General features: G+C 54.9%; 1 protein-coding gene across 2 annotated transcripts in view; it reads left to right on the forward strand.

Moving 5' to 3' along the window:
- The first annotated feature begins 11334 nt into the window (after positions 1-11334).
- KIF17 (kinesin family member 17) overlaps positions 11335-20673 on the forward strand; it is a 71463-nt gene continuing 62124 nt past the window's right edge. For both annotated transcript variants that reach the window (XM_063942073.1, XM_063942074.1), the window contains exons 1-2: positions 11335-11438; positions 17326-17598. In XM_063942073.1, coding sequence (XP_063798143.1) covers positions 17368-17598 — 231 coding nt within the window. In that variant the 5' untranslated portion in view covers positions 11335-11438; positions 17326-17367. The remainder of the gene's footprint in view (positions 11439-17325; positions 17599-20673) is intronic.

The raw sequence follows: 20673 nt of genomic DNA on the forward strand, positions 1-20673 counted from the left end.
TGTAGGGGCAGGTGACCGGTGTTAAACCCTGTCTGGGGTCACTATGTAGGGGCAGGTGACTGGTGTTACACCCTGTCTAGGGTCACTATATAGGGGCAGGTGACTGGTGTTACATACTGTCTAGGGTCACTATATAGGGGCAGGTGACTGGTGTTAAACCCTGTCTGGGGTCACTATATAGGGGCAGGTGACTGGTGTTACACCCTGTCTGGGGTCACTATGTAGGGGCAGGTGACTGGTGTTACACCCTGTCTGGGGTCACTATATAGGGGCAGGTCACCGGTGTTACACCCTGTCTGGGGTCACTATATAGGGGCAGGTCACTTGTGTTACACCCTGTCTGGGGTCACTATATAGGGGCAGGTGACCGGTGTTACACCCTGTCTGGGGTCACTATGTAGGGGCAGGTCACATGTGTTACACCCTGTCTGGGGTCACTATATAGGGGCAGGTGACCTGTGTTACACCCTCTCTGGGGTCACTATGTAGGGGCAGGTGACTGGTGTTACACCCTGTCTGGGGTCACTATATAGGGGCAGGTCACATGTGTTACACCCTGTCTGGGGTCACTATATAGGGGCAGGTGACCGGTGTTACACCCTGTCTGGGGTCACTATGTAGGGGCAGGTGACTGGTGTTCCACCCTGTCTGGGGTCACTATATAGGGGCAGGTGACCGGTGTTACACCCTGTCTGGGGTCACTATGTAGGGGCAGGTGACTGGTGTTACACCCTGTCTGGGGTCACTATATAGGGGCAGGTGACTGGTGTTACACCCTGTCTGGGGTCACTATGTAGGGGCAGGTGACTGGTGTTACACCCTGTCTGGGGTCACTATATAGGGGCAGGTGACCGGTGTTACACCCTGTCTGGGGTCGCTATGTAGTGGCAGGTGACCGGTGTTACACCCTGTCTGGGGTCGCTATATAGGGGCAGGTGACTGGTGTTACACCCTGTCTGGGGTCACTATATAGGGGCAGGTGACCGGTGTTACACCCTGTCTGGGGTCACTATATAGGGGCAGGTCACTTGTGTTACACCCTGTCTGGGGTCGCTATGTAGGGGCAGGTCACCGGTGTTACACCCTGTCTGGGGTCACTATGTAGGGGCAGGTCACTTGTGTTACACCCTGTCTGGGGTCACTATGTAGGGGCAGGTCACTTGTGTTACACCCTGTCTGGCTTCACTATGTAGGGGCAGGTCACTTGCGTTACACCCTGTCTGGGGTCACTATGTAGGGGCAGGTGACTGGTGTTACACCCTGTCTGGGGTCACTATGTAGGGGCAGGTCACCTGTGTTACACCCTGTCTGGGGTCACTATGTAGGGGCAGGTCACTTGTGTTACACCCTGTCTGGGGTCGCTATGTAGAGGCAGGTCACCGGTGTTACACCCTGTCTGGGGTCACTATGTAGGGGCAGGTCACTTGTGTTACACCCTGTCTGGGGTCACTATGTAGGGGCAGGTGACTGGTGTTACACCCTGTCTGGGGTCACTATGTAGGGGCAGGTCACTTGTGTTACACCCTGTCTGGGGTCAGTAGGGGCAGGTGACCGGTGTTACACCCTGTCTGGGGTCACTATGTAGGGGCAGGTGACTGGTGTTACACCCTGTCTGGGGTCACTATATAGGGGCAGGTCACTTGTGTTACACCCTGTCTGGGGTCAGTAGGGGCAGGTAACCTGTGTTACACCCTGTCTGGGGTCACTATGTACGGGCAGGTCACCTGTGTTACACCCTGTCTGGGGTCACTATGTACGGGCAGGTCACCTGTGTTACACCCTGTCTGGGGTCAGTAGGGGCAGGTCACCTGTGTTACACCCTGTCTGGGGTCGCTATGTAGGGGCAGGTCACCTGTGTTACACCCTGTCTGGGGTCACTATGTAGGGGCAGGTCACCTGTGTTACACCCTGTCTGGGGTCACTATGTAGGGGCAGGTCACTTGTGTTACACCCTGTCTGGGGTCACTATGTAGGGGCAGGTCACCTGTGTTACACCCTGTCTGGGGTCACTATGTAGGGGCAGGTGACTGGTGTTACACCCTGTCTGGGGTTGCTATGTAGGGGCAGGTCACCGGTGTTACACCCTGTCTGGGGTCACTATGTAGGGGCAGGTGACAGGTGTTACACCCTGTCTGGGGTCACTATATAGGGGCAGGTGACTGGTGTTACATACTGTCTAGGGTCACTATATAGGGGCAGGTGACTGGTGTTAAACCCTGTCTGGGGTCACTATATAGGGGCAGGTGACTGGTGTTACACCCTGTCTGGGGTCACTATGTAGGGGCAGGTGACTGGTGTTACACCCTGTCTGGGGTCACTATATAGGGGCAGGTCACCGGTGTTACACCCTGTCTGGGGTCACTATGTAGGGGCAGGTCACTTGTGTTACACCCTGTCTGGGGTCACTATATAGGGGCAGGTGACCGGTGTTACACCCTGTCTGGGGTCACTATGTAGGGGCAGGTCACATGTGTTACACCCTGTCTGGGGTCACTATATAGGGGCAGGTGACCTGTGTTACACCCTCTCTGGGGTCACTATGTAGGGGCAGGTGACTGGTGTTACACCCTGTCTGGGGTCACTATATAGGGGCAGGTCACATGTGTTACACCCTGTCTGGGGTCACTATATAGGGGCAGGTGACCGGTGTTACACCATGTCTGGGGTCACTATGTAGGGGCAGGTGACTGGTGTTACACCCTGTCTGGGGTCACTATATAGGGGTAGGTGACCGGTGTTACACCCTGTCTGGGGTCACTATGTAGGGGCAGGTGACTGGTGTTACACCCTGTCTGGGGTCACTATATAGGGGCAGGTGACTGGTGTTACACCCTGTCTGGGGTCACTATGTAGGGGCAGGTGACTGGTGTTACACCCTGTCTGGGGTCACTATATAGGGGCAGGTGACCGGTGTTACACCCTGTCTGGGGTCGCTATGTAGTGGCAGGTGACCGGTGTTACACCCTGTCTGGGGTCACTATATAGGGGCAGGTGACTGGTGTTACACCCTGTCTGGGGTCACTATATAGGGGCAGGTGACCGGTGTTACACCCTGTCTGGGGTCACTATATAGGGGCAGGTCACTTGTGTTACACCCTGTCTGAGGTCACTATGTAGGGGCAGGTCACCGGTGTTACACCCTGTCTGGGGTCACTATGTAGGGGCAGGTCACTTGTGTTACACCCTGTCTGGGGTCACTATGTAGGGGCAGGTCACCGGTGTTACACCCTGTCTGGGGTCACTATGTAGGGGCAGGTCACTTGTGTTACACCCTGTCTGGGGTCGCTATGTAGGGGCAGGTCACCGGTGTTACACCCTGTCTGGGGTCACTATGTAGGGGCAGGTCACTTGTGTTACACCCTGCCTGGGGTCACTATGTAGGGGCAGGTCACTTGTGTTACACCCTGTCTGGGGTCACTATGTAGGGGCAGGTCACTTGCGTTACACCCTGTCTGGGGTCACTATGTAGGGGCAGGTTACTGGTGTTACACCCTGTCTGGGGTCACTATGTAGGGGCAGGTCACCTGTGTTACACCCTGTCTGGGGTCACTATGTAGGGGCAGGTCACTTGTGTTACACCCTGTCTGGGGTCGCTATGTAGAGGCAGGTCACCGGTGTTACACCCTGTCTGGGGTCACTATGTAGGGGCAGGTCACTTGTGTTACACCCTGTCTGGGGTCACTATGTAGGGGCAGGTGACTGGTGTTACACCCTGTCTGGGGTCACTATGTAGGGGCAGGTCACTTGTGTTACACCCTGTCTGGGGTCAGTAGGGGCAGGTGACCGGTGTTACACCCTGTCTGGGGTCACTATGTAGGGGCAGGTGACTGGTGTTACACCCTGTCTGGGGTCACTATATAGGGGCAGGTCACTTGTGTTACACCCTGTCTGGGGTCAGTAGGGGCAGGTAACCTGTGTTACACCCTGTCTGGGGTCACTATGTACGGGCAGGTCACCTGTGTTACACCCTGTCTGGGGTCACTATGTACGGGCAGGTCACCTGTGTTACACCCTGTCTGGGGTCAGTAGGGGCAGGTCACCTGTGTTACACCCTGTCTGGGGTCGCTATGTAGGGGCAGGTCACCTGTGTTACACCCTGTCTGGGGTCACTATGTAGGGGCAGGTCACCTGTGTTACACCCTGTCTGGGGTCACTATGTAGGGGCAGGTCACTTGTGTTACACCCTGTCTGGGGTCACTATGTAGGGGCAGGTCACCTGTGTTACACCCTGTCTGGGGTCACTATGTAGGGGCAGGTGACTGGTGTTACACCCTGTCTGGGGTTGCTATGTAGGGGCAGGTCACCGGTGTTACACCCTGTCTGGGGTCACTATGTAGGGGCAGGTGACAGGTGTTACACCCTGTCTGGGGTCGCTATGTAGGGGCAGGTCACCTGTGTTACACCCTGTCTGGGGTCACTATGTAGGGGCAGGTGACCGGTGTTACACCCTGTCTGGGGTCACTATGTAGGGGCAGGTGACCGGTGTTACACCCTGTCTGGGGTCACTATGTAGGGGCAGGTCACTTGTGTTACACCCTGTCTGGGGTCACTATGTAGGGGCAGGTCACCTGTGTTACACCCTGTCTGGGGTCACTATGTAGGGGCAGGTGACTGGTGTTACACCCTGTCTGGGGTCACTATATAGGGGCAGGTGACTGGTGTTACATCCTGTCTGGGGTCACTATGTAGGGGCAGGTGACTGGTGTTACATCCTGTCTGGGGTCACGATATAGGGGCAGGTGACCGGTGTTACACCCTGTCTGGGGTCACTATATAGGGGCAGGTGACCGGTGTTACACCCTGTCTGGGGTCACTATATAGGGGCAGGTGACCGGTGTTACACCCTGTCTGGGGTCACTATGTAAGGGCAGGTGACCGGTGTTACACCCTGTCTGGGGTCACTATATAGGGGCAGGTCACTTGCGTTACACCCTGTCTGGGGTCACTATATAGGGGCAGGTGACCGGTGTTACACCCTGTCTGGGGTCACTATATAGGGGCAGGTGACCGGTGTTACACCCTGTCTGGGGTCACTATATAGGGGCAGGTGACCGGTGTTACACCCTGTCTGGGGTCACTATATAGGGGCAGGTGACCGGTGTTACACCCTATCTGGGGTCACTATATAGGGGCAGGTGACCGGTGTTACATCCTGTCTGGGGTGACTATGTAGGGGCAGGTGACTGGTGGTGGTGTTACACCCTGTCTGGGGTCACTATATAGGGGCAGGTGACCGGTGTTACACCCTGTCTGGGGTCACTATATAGGGGCAGGTGACTGGTGTTACACCCTGTCTGGGGTCACTATACAGGGGCAGGTGACCGGTGTTACATCCTGTCTGGGGTCACTATGTAGGGGCAGGTGACCGGTGTTACATCCTGTCTGGGGTCACTATATAGGGGCAGGTGACCTGTGTTACACCCTGTCTGGGGTCACTATGTAGGGGCAGGTGACCGGTGTTACATCCTGTCTGGGGTGACTATGTAGGGGCAGGTGACTGGTGGTGGTGTTACACCCTGTCTGGGATCACTATATAGGGGCAGGTGACCGGTGTTACACCCTGTCTGGGGTCACTATGTAGGGGCAGGTGACTGGTGTTACACCCTGTCTGGGGTCACTATGTAGGGGCAGGTCACCTGTGTTACACCCTGTCTGGGGTCACTATGTAGGGGCAGGTCACTTGTGTTACACCCTGTCTGGGGTCACTATGTAGGGGCAGGTCACATGTGTTACACCCTGTCTGGGGTCACTATGTAGGGGCAGGTCACCGGTGTTAAACCCTGTCTGGGGTCACTATGTAGGGGCAGGTGACCGGTGTTACACCCTGTCTGGGGTCACTATGTAGGGGCAGGTCACTTGTGTTACATCCTGTCTGGGGTCACTATGTAGGGGCAGGTGACTGGTGTTACACCCTGTCTAGGGTAACTATGTAGGGGCAGGTCACTTGTGTTACATCCTGTCTGGGGTCACTATATAGGGGCAGGTGACCGGTGTTAAACCCAGTCTGGGGTCACTATGTAGGGGCAGGTGACTGGTGTTACATCCTGTCTGGGGTCACTATGTAGGGGCAGGTGACCGGTGTTAAACCCTGTCTGGGGTCACTATGTAGGGGCAGGTGACTGGTGTTACACCCTGTCTAGGGTCACTATATAGGGGCAGGTGACTGGTGTTACATACTGTCTAGGGTCACTATATAGGGGCAGGTGACTGGTGTTAAACCCTGTCTGGGGTCACTATATAGGGGCAGGTGACTGGTGTTACACCCTGTCTGGGGTCACTGTGTAGGGGCAGGTGACTGGTGTTACACCCTGTCTGGGGTCACTATATAGGGGCAGGTCACCGGTGTTACACCCTGTCTGGGGTCACTATGTAGGGGCAGGTCACTTGTGTTACACCCTGTCTGGGGTCACTATATAGGGGCAGGTGACCGGTGTTACACCCTGTCTGGGGTCACTATGTAGGGGCAGGTCACATGTGTTACACCCTGTCTGGGGTCACTATATAGGGGCAGGTGACCTGTGTTACACCCTCTCTGGGGTCACTATGTAGGGGCAGGTGACTGGTGTTACACCCTGTCTGGGGTCACTATATAGGGGCAGGTCACATGTGTTACACCCTGTCTGGGGTCACTATATAGGGGCAGGTGACCGGTGTTACACCCTGTCTGGGGTCACTATGTAGGGGCAGGTGACTGGTGTTACACCCTGTCTGGGGTCACTATATAGGGGCAGGTGACCGGTGTTACACCCTGTCTGGGGTCACTATGTAGGGGCAGGTGACTGGTGTTACACCCTGTCTGGGGTCACTATATAGGGGCAGGTGACTGGTGTTACACCCTGTCTGGGGTCACTATGTAGGGGCAGGTGACTGGTGTTACACCCTGTCTGGGGTCACTATATAGGGGCAGGTGACCGGTGTTACACCCTGTCTGGGGTCGCTATGTAGTGGCAGGTGACCGGTGTTACACCCTGTCTGGGGTCACTATATAGGGGCAGGTGACTGGTGTTACACCCTGTCTGGGGTCACTATATAGGGGCAGGTGACCGGTGTTACACCCTGTCTGGGGTCACTATATAGGGGCAGGTCACTTGTGTTACACCCTGTCTGGGGTCGCTATGTAGGGGCAGGTCACCGGTGTTACACCCTGTCTGGGGTCACTATGTAGGGGCAGGTCACTTGTGTTACACCCTGTCTGGGGTCACTATGTAGGGGCAGGTCACTTGTGTTACACCCTGTCTGGCTTCACTATGTAGGGGCAGGTCACTTGCGTTACACCCTGTCTGGGGTCACTATGTAGGGGCAGGTGACTGGTGTTACACCCTGTCTGGGGTCACTATGTAGGGGCAGGTCACCTGTGTTACACCCTGTCTGGGGTCACTATGTAGGGGCAGGTCACTTGTGTTACACCCTGTCTGGGGTCGCTATGTAGAGGCAGGTCACCGGTGTTACACCCTGTCTGGGGTCACTATGTAGGGGCAGGTCACTTGTGTTACACCCTGTCTGGGGTCACTATGTAGGGGCAGGTGACTGGTGTTACACCCTGTCTGGGGTCACTATGTAGGGGCAGGTGACTGGTGTTACACCCTGTCTGGGGTCACTATATAGGGGCAGGTCACTTGTGTTACACCCTGTCTGGGGTCAGTAGGGGCAGGTAACCTGTGTTACACCCTGTCTGGGGTCACTATGTACGGGCAGGTCACCTGTGTTACACCCTGTCTGGGGTCACTATGTACGGGCAGGTCACCTGTGTTACACCCTGTCTGGGGTCGCTATGTAGGGGCAGGTCACCTGTGTTACACCCTGTCTGGGGTCACTATGTAGGGGCAGGTCACCTGTGTTACACCCTGTCTGGGGTCACTATGTAGGGGCAGGTCACTTGTGTTACACCCTGTCTGGGGTCACTATGTAGGGGCAGGTCACCTGTGTTACACCCTGTCTGGGGTCACTATGTAGGGGCAGGTGACTGGTGTTACACCCTGTCTGGGGTTGCTATGTAGGGGCAGGTCACCGGTGTTACACCCTGTCTGGGGTCACTATGTAGGGGCAGGTGACAGGTGTTACACCCTGTCTGGGGTCGCTATGTAGGGGCAGGTCACCTGTGTTACACCCTGTCTGGGGTCACTATGTAGGGGCAGGTGACCGGTGTTACACCCTGTCTGGGGTCACTATGTAGGGGCAGGTGACCGGTGTTACACCCTGTCTGGGGTCACTATGTAGGGGCAGGTCACTTGTGTTACACCCTGTCTGGGGTCACTATGTAGGGGCAGGTCACCTGTGTTACACCCTGTCTGGGGTCACTATGTAGGGGCAGGTGACTGGTGTTACACCCTGTCTGGGGTCACTATATAGGGGCAGGTGACTGGTGTTACATCCTGTCTGGGGTCACTATGTAGGGGCAGGTGACTGGTGTTACATCCTGTCTGGGGTCACGATATAGGGGCAGGTGACCGGTGTTACACCCTGTCTGGGGTCACTATATAGGGGCAGGTGACCGGTGTTACACCCTGTCTGGGGTCACTATATAGGGGCAGGTGACCGGTGTTACACCCTGTCTGGGGTCACTATGTAAGGGCAGGTGACCGGTGTTACACCCTGTCTGGGGTCACTATATAGGGGCAGGTCACTTGCGTTACACCCTGTCTGGGGTCACTATATAGGGGCAGGTGACTGGTGTTACACCCTGTCTGGGGTCACTATGTAGGGGCAGGTGACCGGTGTTACACCCTGTCTGGGGTCACTATGTAGGGGCAGGTGACCGGTGTTACACCCTGTCTGGGGTCACTATGTAGGGGCAGGTCACTTGTGTTACACCCTGTCTGGGGTCACTATGTAGGGGCAGGTCACCTGTGTTACACCCTGTCTGGGGTCACTATGTAGGGGCAGGTGACTGGTGTTACACCCTGTCTGGGGTCACTATATAGGGGCAGGTGACTGGTGTTACATCCTGTCTGGGGTCACTATGTAGGGGCAGGTGACTGGTGTTACATCCTGTCTGGGGTCACGATATAGGGGCAGGTGACCGGTGTTACACCCTGTCTGGGGTCACTATATAGGGGCAGGTGACCGGTGTTACACCCTGTCTGGGGTCACTATATAGGGGCAGGTGACCGGTGTTACACCCTGTCTGGGGTCACTATGTAAGGGCAGGTGACCGGTGTTACACCCTGTCTGGGGTCACTATATAGGGGCAGGTCACTTGCGTTACACCCTGTCTGGGGTCACTATATAGGGGCAGGTGACTGGTGTTACATCCTGTCTGGGGTCACTATATAGGGGCAGGTGACCGGTGTTACACCCTGTCTGGGGTCACTATAGAGGGGCAGGTGATCGGTGTTACACCCTGTCTGGGGTCACTATATAGGGGCAGGTGACCGGTGTTACACCCTGTCTGGGGTCACTATGTAGGGGCAGGTGACCTGTGTTACACCCTGTCTGGGGTCACTATGTAGGGGCAGGTCACTTGTGTTACACCCTGTCTGGGGTCGCAATGTAGGGGCAGGTCACATGTGTTACACCCTGTCTGTGGTCAGTATGTAGGGGCAGGAGACCGGTGTTACACCCTGTCTGGGGTCACTATATAGGGGCAGGTGACCGCTGTTACACCCTGTCTGGGGTCACTATGTAGGGGCAGGTCACTTGTGTTACACCCTGTCTGGGGTCGCAATGTAGGGGCAGGTCACATGTGTTACACCCTGTCTGTGGTCAGTATGTAGGGGTAGGAGACCGGTGTTACACCCTGTCTGGGGTCACTATGTAGGGGCAGGTGACCGGTGTTACACCCTGTCTGGGGTCGCTATGTAGGGGCAGGTGACCGGTGTTACACCCTGTCTGGGGTCACTATGTAGGGGCAGGTCACCTGTGTTAAACCCTGTCTGGGGTCACTATGTAGGGGCAGGTGACTGGTGTTACACCCTGTTTTGGGTCACTATATAGGGGCAGGTGACCGGTGTTACATCCTGTCTGGGGTCACTATGTAGGGGCAGGTGACCGGTGTTACATCCTGTCTGGGGTCACGATATAGGGGCAGGTGACCGGTGTTACACCCTGTCTGGGGTCACTAAATAGGGGCAGGTGACCGGTGTTACACCCTGTCTGGGGTCACTATATAGGGGCAGGTGACCGGTGTTACACCCTGTCTGGGGTCACTATGTAAGGGCAGGTGACCGGTGTTACACCCTGTCTGGGGTCACTATATAGGGGCAGGTCACTTGCGTTACACCCTGTCTGGGGTCACTATATAGGGGCAGGTGACTGGTGTTACATCCTGTCTGGGGTCACTATGTAGGGGCAGGTGACTGGTGTTACACCCTGTCTGGGGTCACTATATAGGGGCAGGTGACCGGTGTTACACCCTGTCTGGGGTCACTGTATAGGGGCAGGTGACCGGTGTTACACCCTGTCTGGGGTCACTATATAGGGGCAGGTGACCGGTGTTACACCCTGTCTGGGGTCACTATGTAAGGGCAGGTGACCGGTGTTACACCCTGTCTGGGGTCACTATATAGGGGCAGGTGACTGGTGTTACACCCTGTCTGGGGTCACTATGTAGGGGCAGGTCACTTGTGTGACACCCTGTCTGGGGTCACTATGTAAGGGCAGGTGACCGGTGTTACACCCTGTCTGGGGTCACTATATAGGGGCAGGTGACCTGTGTTACACCCTGTCTGGGGTCACTATATAGGGGCAGGTGACCTGTGTTACACCCTGTCTGGGGTCACTATGTAGGTCCAGGTCACCTGTGTTACACCCTGTCTGGGGTCACTATGTAGGGGCAGGTGACTGGTGTTACACCCTTTCTGGGGTCACTATGTAGGGGCAGGTGACTGGTGTTACACCCTGTCTGGGGTCACTATATAGGGGCAGGTGACTGGTGTTACACCCTGTCTGGGGTCACTATATAGGGGCAGGTGACTGGTGTTACACCCTGTCTGGGGTCACTATGTAGGGACAGGTGACCTGAGTTACACCCGGTCTGGGGAGGGACCCGGCAGAGGGCAGGTGGCTGAGTTACACCCGGTCTGGGGAGGGACCCGGCAGAGGGCAGGTGGCTGAGTTACACCCGGTCTGGGGAGGGACCCGGCAGGGAGCTTGAGTTACACCCGGTCTGGGAAGGGACCCGGCAGGGGGCTTGAGTTACACCCGGTCTTGTAAGGGACCCGGCAGGGGGCTTGAGTTACACCCGGTCTGGGGAGGGACCCGGCAGGGGGCAGGTGATGCAGAACGTTGGGATGAGGACTCGGTGGATGGGGGAGTGATCAGGTGCTGCAGGGGGCGGGGTGATCAGGTGCTGCAGGGGGCGGGGTGATACGGGTGACGTCAGCCGTTGCTAGGTAACGAGTAACGCTGTGTGTGGGAGGAACATCTGGGGGCGGCTGTGCAGGAAGCGGCACAGGGGAGACGGGACCCACCGACAGCAGCACAGACTGTTCCTGGGAGAGGTATGGTGATACCGGGGAGGCACAGTGTGTTACTGGGGGTGAGAGGCACAGTGTGTTACTGGGGGGAGATTGGCACTGGGGGTGAGAGGCACAGTGTGTTACTGGGGGGAGAGGCACAGTGTGTTACTGGGGGGAGATTGGCACTGGGGGGGAGAGGCACAGTGTGTTACTGGGGGGGAGAGGCACAGTGTTTTACTGGGGGGAGATTGGCACTGGGGGGGAGAGGCACAGTGTGTTACTGGGGGTGAGAGGCACAGTGTGTTACTGGGGGGAGAGGCACAGTGTGTTACTGGGGGGAGATTGGCACTGGGGGTGAGAGACACAGTGTGTTACTGGGGGTGAGAGACACAGTGTGTTACTGGGGGGAGATTGGCACTGGGGGGAGAGGCACAGTGTGTTACTGGGGGGGAGAGGCACAGTGTGTTACTGGGGGGAGATTGGCACTGGGGAAGAGGCACAGTGTATTACTGGGGGAAGAGGCACAGTGTATTACTGGGGGGAGAGGCACAGTGTGTTACTGGGGGGAGATTGGCACTGGGGGTGAGAGGCACAGTGTGTTACTGGGAGGATAGGCACAGTGTGTTACTGGGGGGAGATTGGCACTGGGGGTGAGAGGCACAGTGTGTTACTGGCGGTGAGAGGCACAGTGTGTTACGGGGGGGGAGAGGCACAGTGTGTTACTGGGGGGAGATTGGCACTGGGGGTGAGAGGCACAGTGTGTTACTGGGGGGAGAGGCACAGTGTGTTACTGGGGGGAGATTGGCACTGGGGGGAGAGGCACAGTGTATTACTGGGGGGAGAGGCACAGTGTGTTACTGGGGGGAGATTGGCACTGGGGGGGAGAGGCACAGTGTGTTACTGGGGGGGAGAGGCACAGTGTTTTACTGGGGGGAGATTGGCACTGGGGGGGAGAGGCACAGTGTGTTACTGGGGGTGAGAGGCACAGTGTGTTACGGGGGGGAGAGGCACAGTGTGTTACTGGGGGGAGATTGGCACTGGGGGTGAGAGACACAGTGTGTTACTGGGGGTGAGAGACACAGTTTGTTACTGGGGGGAGATTGGCACTGGGGGGAGAGGCACAGTGTGTTACTGGGGGGGAGAGGCACAGTGTGTTACTGGGGGGAGATTGGCACTGGGGGAAGAGGCACAGTGTATTACTGGGGGAAGAGGCACAGTGTATTACTGGGGGGAGAGGCACAGTGTGTTACTGGGGGGAGATTGGCACTGGGGGTGAGAGGCACAGTGTGTTACTGGGAGGATAGGCACAGTGTGTTACTGGGGGGAGATTGGCACTGGGGGTGAGAGGCACAGTGTGTTACTGGGGGTGAGAGGCACAGTGTGTTACGGGGGGGGGAGAGGCACAGTGTGTTACTGGGGGGAGAGGCACAGTGTTTTACTGGGGGGCGATTGGCACTGGGGGGGAGAGGCACAGTGTGTTACTGGGGGTGAGAGGCACAGTGTGTTACTGGGGGTGAGAGGCACTGTGTTACTGGGCGGAGAGGCACAGTGTGTTACTGGGGGGAGATTGGCACTGGGGGTGAGAGGCACAGTGTGTTACTGGGGGTGAGAGGCACAGTGTGTTACTGGGGGGAGAGGCACAGTGTGTTACTGGGGGGAGATTGGCACTGGGGGAGAGGCACAGTGTGTTACTGGGGGGAGAGGCAGAGTGTATTACTGGGGGCAGACGCACAGTGTGTTACTGGGGGGAGAGGCACAGTGTGTTACTGGGGGGAGATTGGCACTGGGGGGAGAGGCACAGTGTATTACTGGGGGGAGAGGCACAGTGTGTTACTAGGGGGAGATTGGCACTGGGGGGAGAGGCACAGTGTGTTACTGGGGGGGAGAGGCACAGTGTGTTACTGGGGGGGAGAGGCACAGTGTGTTACTGGGGGGAGATTGGCACTGGGGGGAGGAGGCACAGTGTGTTACTGGGGGGCAGGCACAGTGTGTTACTGGGGGCTGGCACATTGTGTTACTTGGGAACAGTCGCAGTGTTACTGGGGGGAGGCACAGTGTGTTTTCTGGGGTATTGGCAGTGTTACTGGGGAGGAGGCACAGTGTGTTACGGGGGAGGCACAGTGTGTTACTGGGGAGGAGGCTCAGTGTGTTACCGGGGGAGGCACAGTGTGTTACTTGGAAGGAGGCACAGTGTTACTGGGGAGGAGGCACAGTGGGTTACTGGGGGGCTGGCACAGTGTGTTACTGGGGAGGAGGCACAGTGGGTTACTGGGGGGCTGGCACAGTGTGTTACTGGGGGGCTGGCACAGTGTGTTACTGGGGGACAGTCACAGTGTTACTGGGGGGAGGCACAATGTGTTACTGGTGGGAGGCACAGTGTGTTACTGGGTGACAGTCGCAGTGTTACTGGGGGCAGGCACAGTGTGTTTTCTGGGGTAGTGGCAGTGTGTTACTGGGGGTGAGAGGCACAGTGTGTTACTGGGGGGCAGGCACAGTGTGCTATGGGGGAGTAGTGGCAGTGTGTTACTGGGGGGAGGCACAGTGTGTTTTCTGGGGTAGTGGCAGTGTGTTACTGGGGGGAGGCACAGTGTGTTACTGGGGAGGAGGCACAGTGTGTTACTGGGGAGGAGGCACAGTGTGTTACTGGGGGGGAGGCACAGTGTGTTACTGGGGGACAGTTGCAGTGTTACTGGGGGGAGGCGCAGTGTGTTTTCTGGGGTAGTGGCAGTGTGTTACTGGGGAGGAGGCACAGTGTGTTACTGGGGGAGGCACAGTGTGTTGCTGGGGAGGAGGCACAGTGTGTTGCTGGGGAGGAGGCACAGTGTGTTGCTGGGGAGGAGGCACAGTGTGTTACTGGGGAGGAGGCACAGTGTGTTACTGAGGGGAGAGGCACAGTGTGTTACTGGGGGTGAGAGGCACAGTGTGTTATTGGGGGGGGATGCACAGTGTGTTACGGGGGGCAGTCGGAATGTGTTACTGAGGGAGAGGCACAGTGTGTTAATGGGGTAGTGGCAGTGTGGTACAGTGGAGGAGGCACAGTGTATTACAGGGGGGAAGCACAGTGTTTTACTGGGGTGGTGTCAGTGTGTTACTGGGGTAGTGGCAGTGTGTTATAGAGAAGGAGGCACAGTGTGTTACAGGGGAGGACGCACAGTGTGTTTCTGGGGGGGGGGACAGTTGCAGTGTGTTACTGGGGGGATTCGCAGTGTGTTACTGGGGGTAAGGGGAACAGCGTGTTCCTTGGGGGGGGGATAGGCACAGTGTGTTACTGGGGTAGTGGCAGTGTGTTAGGGAGGACGCACAGTGTGTTACTGGGGGGGAGGCACAGTGTGTTACTGGGGAGAGGCACAGTGTGTTACTGGGGGGAGGCACGTGTTATAGGGGAGGAGGCGCAGTGTGTTACTGGGGGGCAGGCGCAGTGTGTTACTGGGGGGCAGGCGCAGTGTGTTACTGCGGGGCAGGCGCAGTGTGTTACTGAGGAGGGAGGCACAGTGTGTTACTGGGGGGAGATTGGAACAGTGTGTTACTGGGGGGAGATTGGCACAGTGTGTTACTGAGGGTAGAGGCACAGTGCGTTACTGATGGGAGAGGCACAGTGCGTTACTGAGGGGAGAGGCACAGTGCGGGGAGAGGCACAGTGCGTTACTGAGGGGAGAGGCACAGTGCGTTACTGAGGAGAGAGGCACAGTGTGTTACTGAGGGGAGAGGCACAGTGCGTTACTGAGGGGAGAGGCACAGTGCGTTACTGAGGGGAGAGGCACAGTGCGTTACTGAGGGGAGAAGCACAGTGCGTTACTGAGGGGAGAGGCACAGTGTGTTACTGGGGGGAGATTGGCACTGTGTGTTACTGGGGGGGAGGGTGGCACAGTGTGTTACTGAGGGGAGAGGCACAGTGTTTTACTGGGGGTGAGAGGCACAGTGTGTTATTGGGGGGGATGCACAGTGTGTTACGGGGGCAGTCGGAATATGTTACTGAGGGAGAGGCACAGTGTGTTACTGGGGTAGTGGCAGTCTGGTACAGGGGAGGAGGCACAGTGTATTACAGGGGGGAAAGCACAGTGTTTTACTGGGGTGGTGGCAGTGTGTTACAGGGGAGGAGGCACAGTGTGTTACTGGGGTAGTGGCAGTGTGCTACAGAGAAGGAGGCACAGTGTGTTACAGGGGAGAACGCACAGTGTGTTACTGGGGGGGGACAGTTGCAGTGTGTTACTGGGGGTGAGAGGCACAGTGTGTTACTGGGGAGGAGGCACAGTGTGTTACTGAGGGGAGAGGCACAATGTGTTACTGGGGTGAGAGGCACAGTGTGTTATTGGGGGATGCACAGTGTGTTACGGGGGGCAGTCGGAATGTGTTACTGAGGGAGAGGCACAGTGTGTTACTGGGGTAGTGGCAGTGTGGTACAGGGGAGGAGGCACAGTGTATTACAGGGAGGGGGAGCACAGTGTTTTACTGGGGTGGTGGCAGTGTGTTACAGGGGAGGAGGCACAGTGTGTTACTGGGGGGGGGGGCAGTTGCAGTGTGTTACTGGGGGTGAGAGGCACAGGGTGTTACTGGGGGGATTTGCAGTGTGTTACTGGGGGTAAGGGGAACAGCGTGTTCCTTGGGGGGGGATAGGCACAGTGTGTTACTGGGGTAGTGGCAGTGTGTTAGGGAGGACGCGCAGTGTGTTACTGGGGGGATGCACAGTACGTTACTGGGGAGAGGCACAGTGTGTTACTGGGGGAAGGCACGTGTTATAGGGGAGGAGGCGCAGTGTGTTACTGGGGGGCAGGTGCAGTGTGTTACTGGGGGGCAGGTGCAGTGTGTTACTGGGGGGCAGGCGCAGTGTGTTACTGGGCGGCAGGCGCAGTGTGTTACTGAGGAGAGAGGCACAGTGTGTTACTGGGGGGAGATTGGCACAATGCGTTACTGAGGGGAGAGGCACAGTGCGTTACTGAGGGGAGAGGCACAGTGCGTTACTGAGGGGAGAGGCACAGTGCGTTACTGAGGGGAGAGGCACAGTGCGTTACTGAGGGGAGAGGCACAGTGCGTTACTGGGGGGAGATTGGCACAGTGTGTTACTGGGGGAAGATTGGCACTATGTGTTACTGGGGGGAGATTGGCACTGTGTGTTACTGGGGGGGGGATTGGCACTGTGTGTTACTGGGGGGGGAGGTTGGCACAGTGTGTTACTGAGGGGAGAGGCACAGTGTGTAACTGAGGAGAGAGGCACAGTGTGTTACTGGGGGAGATTGGCACTGTGTGTTACTGGGGGGGAGGTTGACACAGTGTGTTACTGAGGGGAGAGGCACAGTGTGTTACTGAGGGGAGAGGCACAGTGTGTTACTGAGGGGAGAGGCACAGTGTGTTCCTGAGGGGTACAGAGCTTGGTAGTGGCAGCCCACCACTGACAGAGACCCTGGGGGAGGCACAGTCTGGATACTATGCTGGGGGAGAGAGGCACAGTGTGTTACCGAGAAGAGAGGCACAGGGCTCTGGATCAGCCCAGTATGTGTTCCTGAAGGGTACAGAGCTTGGTAGTGGCAGCCCACCACTGACAGAGACCCTGGAGGAGGCACAGTCTGGATACTATGCTGGGGGGGAGAGGCACAGTGTGTTACTGAGGGGGGGAGGCACAGTCTGGATACTATGCTGGGGGGAGAGAGGCACAGTGTGTTACTGAGGGGGGAGGCACAGTCTGGATACTATGCTGGGGGAGAGAGGCACAGTGTGTTACTGAGGGGGGAGGCACAGTCTGGATACTATGCTGGGGGAAAGAGGCACAGTGTGTTACTGAGGGGGGAGGCACAGTCTGGATACTATGCTGGGGGAGAGAGGCACAGTGTGTTACTGAGGGGGGAGGCACAGTCTGGATACTATGCTGGGGGAGAGAGGCACAGTGTGTTACTGAGTGAATAGAATATTAATCCTCTGTTACATCCCCTTGCAGGCAGGTAGGTGACTCCAGTGCACCCACCTATACACCTGGAAGATGGCCTCTGAGTGTGTGAAAGTGATTGTACGGTGCCGGCCCATGAACGAGCGTGAGAAAGACCTGAGCTGCCAGACAGTGGTCACCATTGACTGCAGCCGGGGACAGTGCTTCATCCGGAAGCCTGAAGGGGGCGAGGAGACCCCTAAACAGTTCACCTTTGATGGGGCGTACTACACGGACCACTGCACTGAGCAGATCTATAATGAAATCGCCTTCCTTTTGGTTGAGGTGAGAGAGATGTAACAGGAGCGTCCTGTCCCTGCGCTGTGACCTCATGTGCGGGGGGGGCTTGAGCTGCTCACGGCCGTCTGCTGACTGTGATATGATTGGGCATGTGACAAATCCAACATGGCTGCTTACATAAGAGTGCGGGGCCTAGAGCGGACAGTTCACATTGAGTATGTGTCCCAGCATCATCTGTATACTGAGTATATGTCCCAGCACCATCTGTATATTGAGTATATGTCCCAGCACCATCTGTATATTGAGTATATGTCCCAGCACCATCTGTATATTGAGTATATGTCCCAGCACCATCTGTATATTGAGTATATGTCCCAGCACCATCTGTATATTGAGTATATGTCCCAGCACCATCTGTATATTGAGTATATGTCCCAGCACCATCTGTATATTGAGTATATGTCCCAGCACCGTCTGTATATTGAGTATATGTCCCAGCACCATCTGTATATTGAGTATATGTCCCAGCACCATTTGTATATTGAGTATATGTCCAGCACCATCTGTATATTGAGTATATGTCCCAGCACCATCTGTATATTGAGTATATGTCCCAGCACCATCTGTATATTGAGTATATGTCCCAGCACCATCTGTATATTGAGTATATGTCCCAGCACCATTTGTATATTGAGTATATGTCCCAGCACCATCTGTATATTGAGTTGTGTCTCAGCACCATTTGTATATTGAGTATATGTCCCAGCATGTCTGTATATTGAGTATATGTCCCAGCACCATCTGTATATTGAGTATATGTCCCAGCACCATCTGTATATTGAGTATATGTCCCAGCACCGTCTGTATATTGAGTATATGTCCCAGCACCGTCTGTATATTGAGTATATGTCCCAACACCATCCGTATGTTGAGTATATGTCCCAGCACCATCTGTATGTTGAGTATATGTCCCAGCACCATCCGTATGTTGAGTATATGTCCCAGCACCATCCGTATGTTGAGTATATGTCCCAGCACCATCCGTATGTTGAGTATATGTCCCAGCACCATCCGTATGTTGAGTATATGTCCCAGCACCATCCGTATATTGAGTATATGTCCCAGCACCATCTGTATATTGAGTATATGTCCCAGCACCATCTGTATATTGAGTATATGTCCCAGCACCATCTGTATATTGAGTATGTGTCCCAGCACCATCTGTATATTGAGTATGTGTCCCAGCACCATTTGTATATTGAGTATATGTCCCAGCATGTCTGTATATTGAGTATATGTCCCAGCACCATCCGTATGTTGAGTATATGTCCCCGCACCATCTGTATATTGAGTATATGTCCCAGCACCATTTGTATATTGAGTATATGTCCAGCACCATCTGTATATTGAGTATATGTCCCAGCACCATCTGTATATTGAATATATGTCCCAGCACCATCTGTATATTGAGTATATGTCCCAGCACCATCTGTATATTGAGTATATGTCCCAGCACCATTTGTATATTGAGTATATGTCCCAGCACCATCTGTATATTGAGTTGTGTCTCAGCACCATTTGTATATTGAGTATATGTCCCAGCATGTCTGTATATTGAGTATATGTCCCAGCACCATCTGTATATTGAGTATATGTCCCAGCACCGTCTGTATATTGAGTATATGTCCCAGCACCGTCTGTATATTGAGTATATGTCCCAACACCATCCGTATGTTGAGTATATGTCCCAGCACCATCTGTATGTTGAGTATATGTCCCAGCACCATCCGTATGTTGAGTATATGTCCCAGCACCATCCGTATGTTGAGTATATGTCCCAGCACCATCTGTATGTTGAGTATATGTCCCAGCACCATCCGTATGTTGAGTATATGTCCCAGCACCATCCGTATGTTGAGTATATGTCCCAGCACCATCCGTATGTTGAGTATATATCCCAGCACCATCCGTATGTTGAGTATATGTCCCAGCACCATCCGTATGTTGAGTATATGTCCCAGCACCATCCGTATGTTGAGTATATGTCCCAGCACCATCCGTATGTTGAGTATATGTCCCAGCACCATCCGTATGTTGAGTATATGTCCCAGCACCATCCGTATATTGAGTATATGTCCCAGCACCATCTGTATATTGAGTATATGTCCCAGCACCATCTGTATATTGAGTATATGTCCCAGCACCATCTGTATATTGAGTATGTGTCCCAGCACCATCTGTATATTGAGTATGTGTCCCAGCACCATTTGTATATTGAGTATATGTCCCAGCATGTCTGTATATTGAGTATATGTCCCAGCACCATCCGTATGTTGAGTATATGTCCCAGCACCGTCTATATCTTGAGTATATGTCCCAGCACCATCTGTATATTGAGTATATGTCCCAGCACCGTCTATATCTTGAGTATATGTCCTAGCATGTCTGTATATTGAGTATATGTCCCAACACCATCCGTATGTTGAGTATATGTCCCAGCACCATCCGTATGTTGAGTATATGTCCCAGCACCATCCGTATGTTGAGTATATGTCCCAGCACCATCCGTATGTTGAGTATATGTCCCAGCACCATCCGTATGTTGAGTATATGTCCCAGCACCATCCGTATATTGAGTATATGTCCCAGCACCATCTGTATATTGAGTATATGTCCCAGCACCATCTGTATATTGAGTATATGTCCCAGCACCATCTGTATATTGAGTATGTGTCCCAGCACCATCTGTATATTGAGTATGTGTCCCAGCACCATTTGTATATTGAGTATATGTCCCAGCATGTCTGTATATTGAGTATATGTCCCAGCACCATCCGTATGTTGAGTATATGTCCCAGCACCGTCTATATCTTGAGTATATGTCCCAGCACCATCTGTATATTGAGTATATGTCCCAGCACCGTCTATATCTTGAGTATATGTCCTAGCATGTCTGTATATTGAGTATATATCCCAGCACCATCCGTATGTTGAGTATATGTCCCAGCACCATCCGTATGTTGAGTATATGTCCCAGCACCATCCGTATGTTGAGTATATGTCCCAGCACCATCCGTATGTTGAGTATATGTCCCAGCACCATCCGTATGTTGAGTATAT

This window comes from Pseudophryne corroboree, chromosome 10 (genome assembly GCF_028390025.1).
Source record: "Pseudophryne corroboree isolate aPseCor3 chromosome 10, aPseCor3.hap2, whole genome shotgun sequence".
NCBI classification, from domain to species: domain Eukaryota; kingdom Metazoa; phylum Chordata; class Amphibia; order Anura; family Myobatrachidae; genus Pseudophryne; species Pseudophryne corroboree.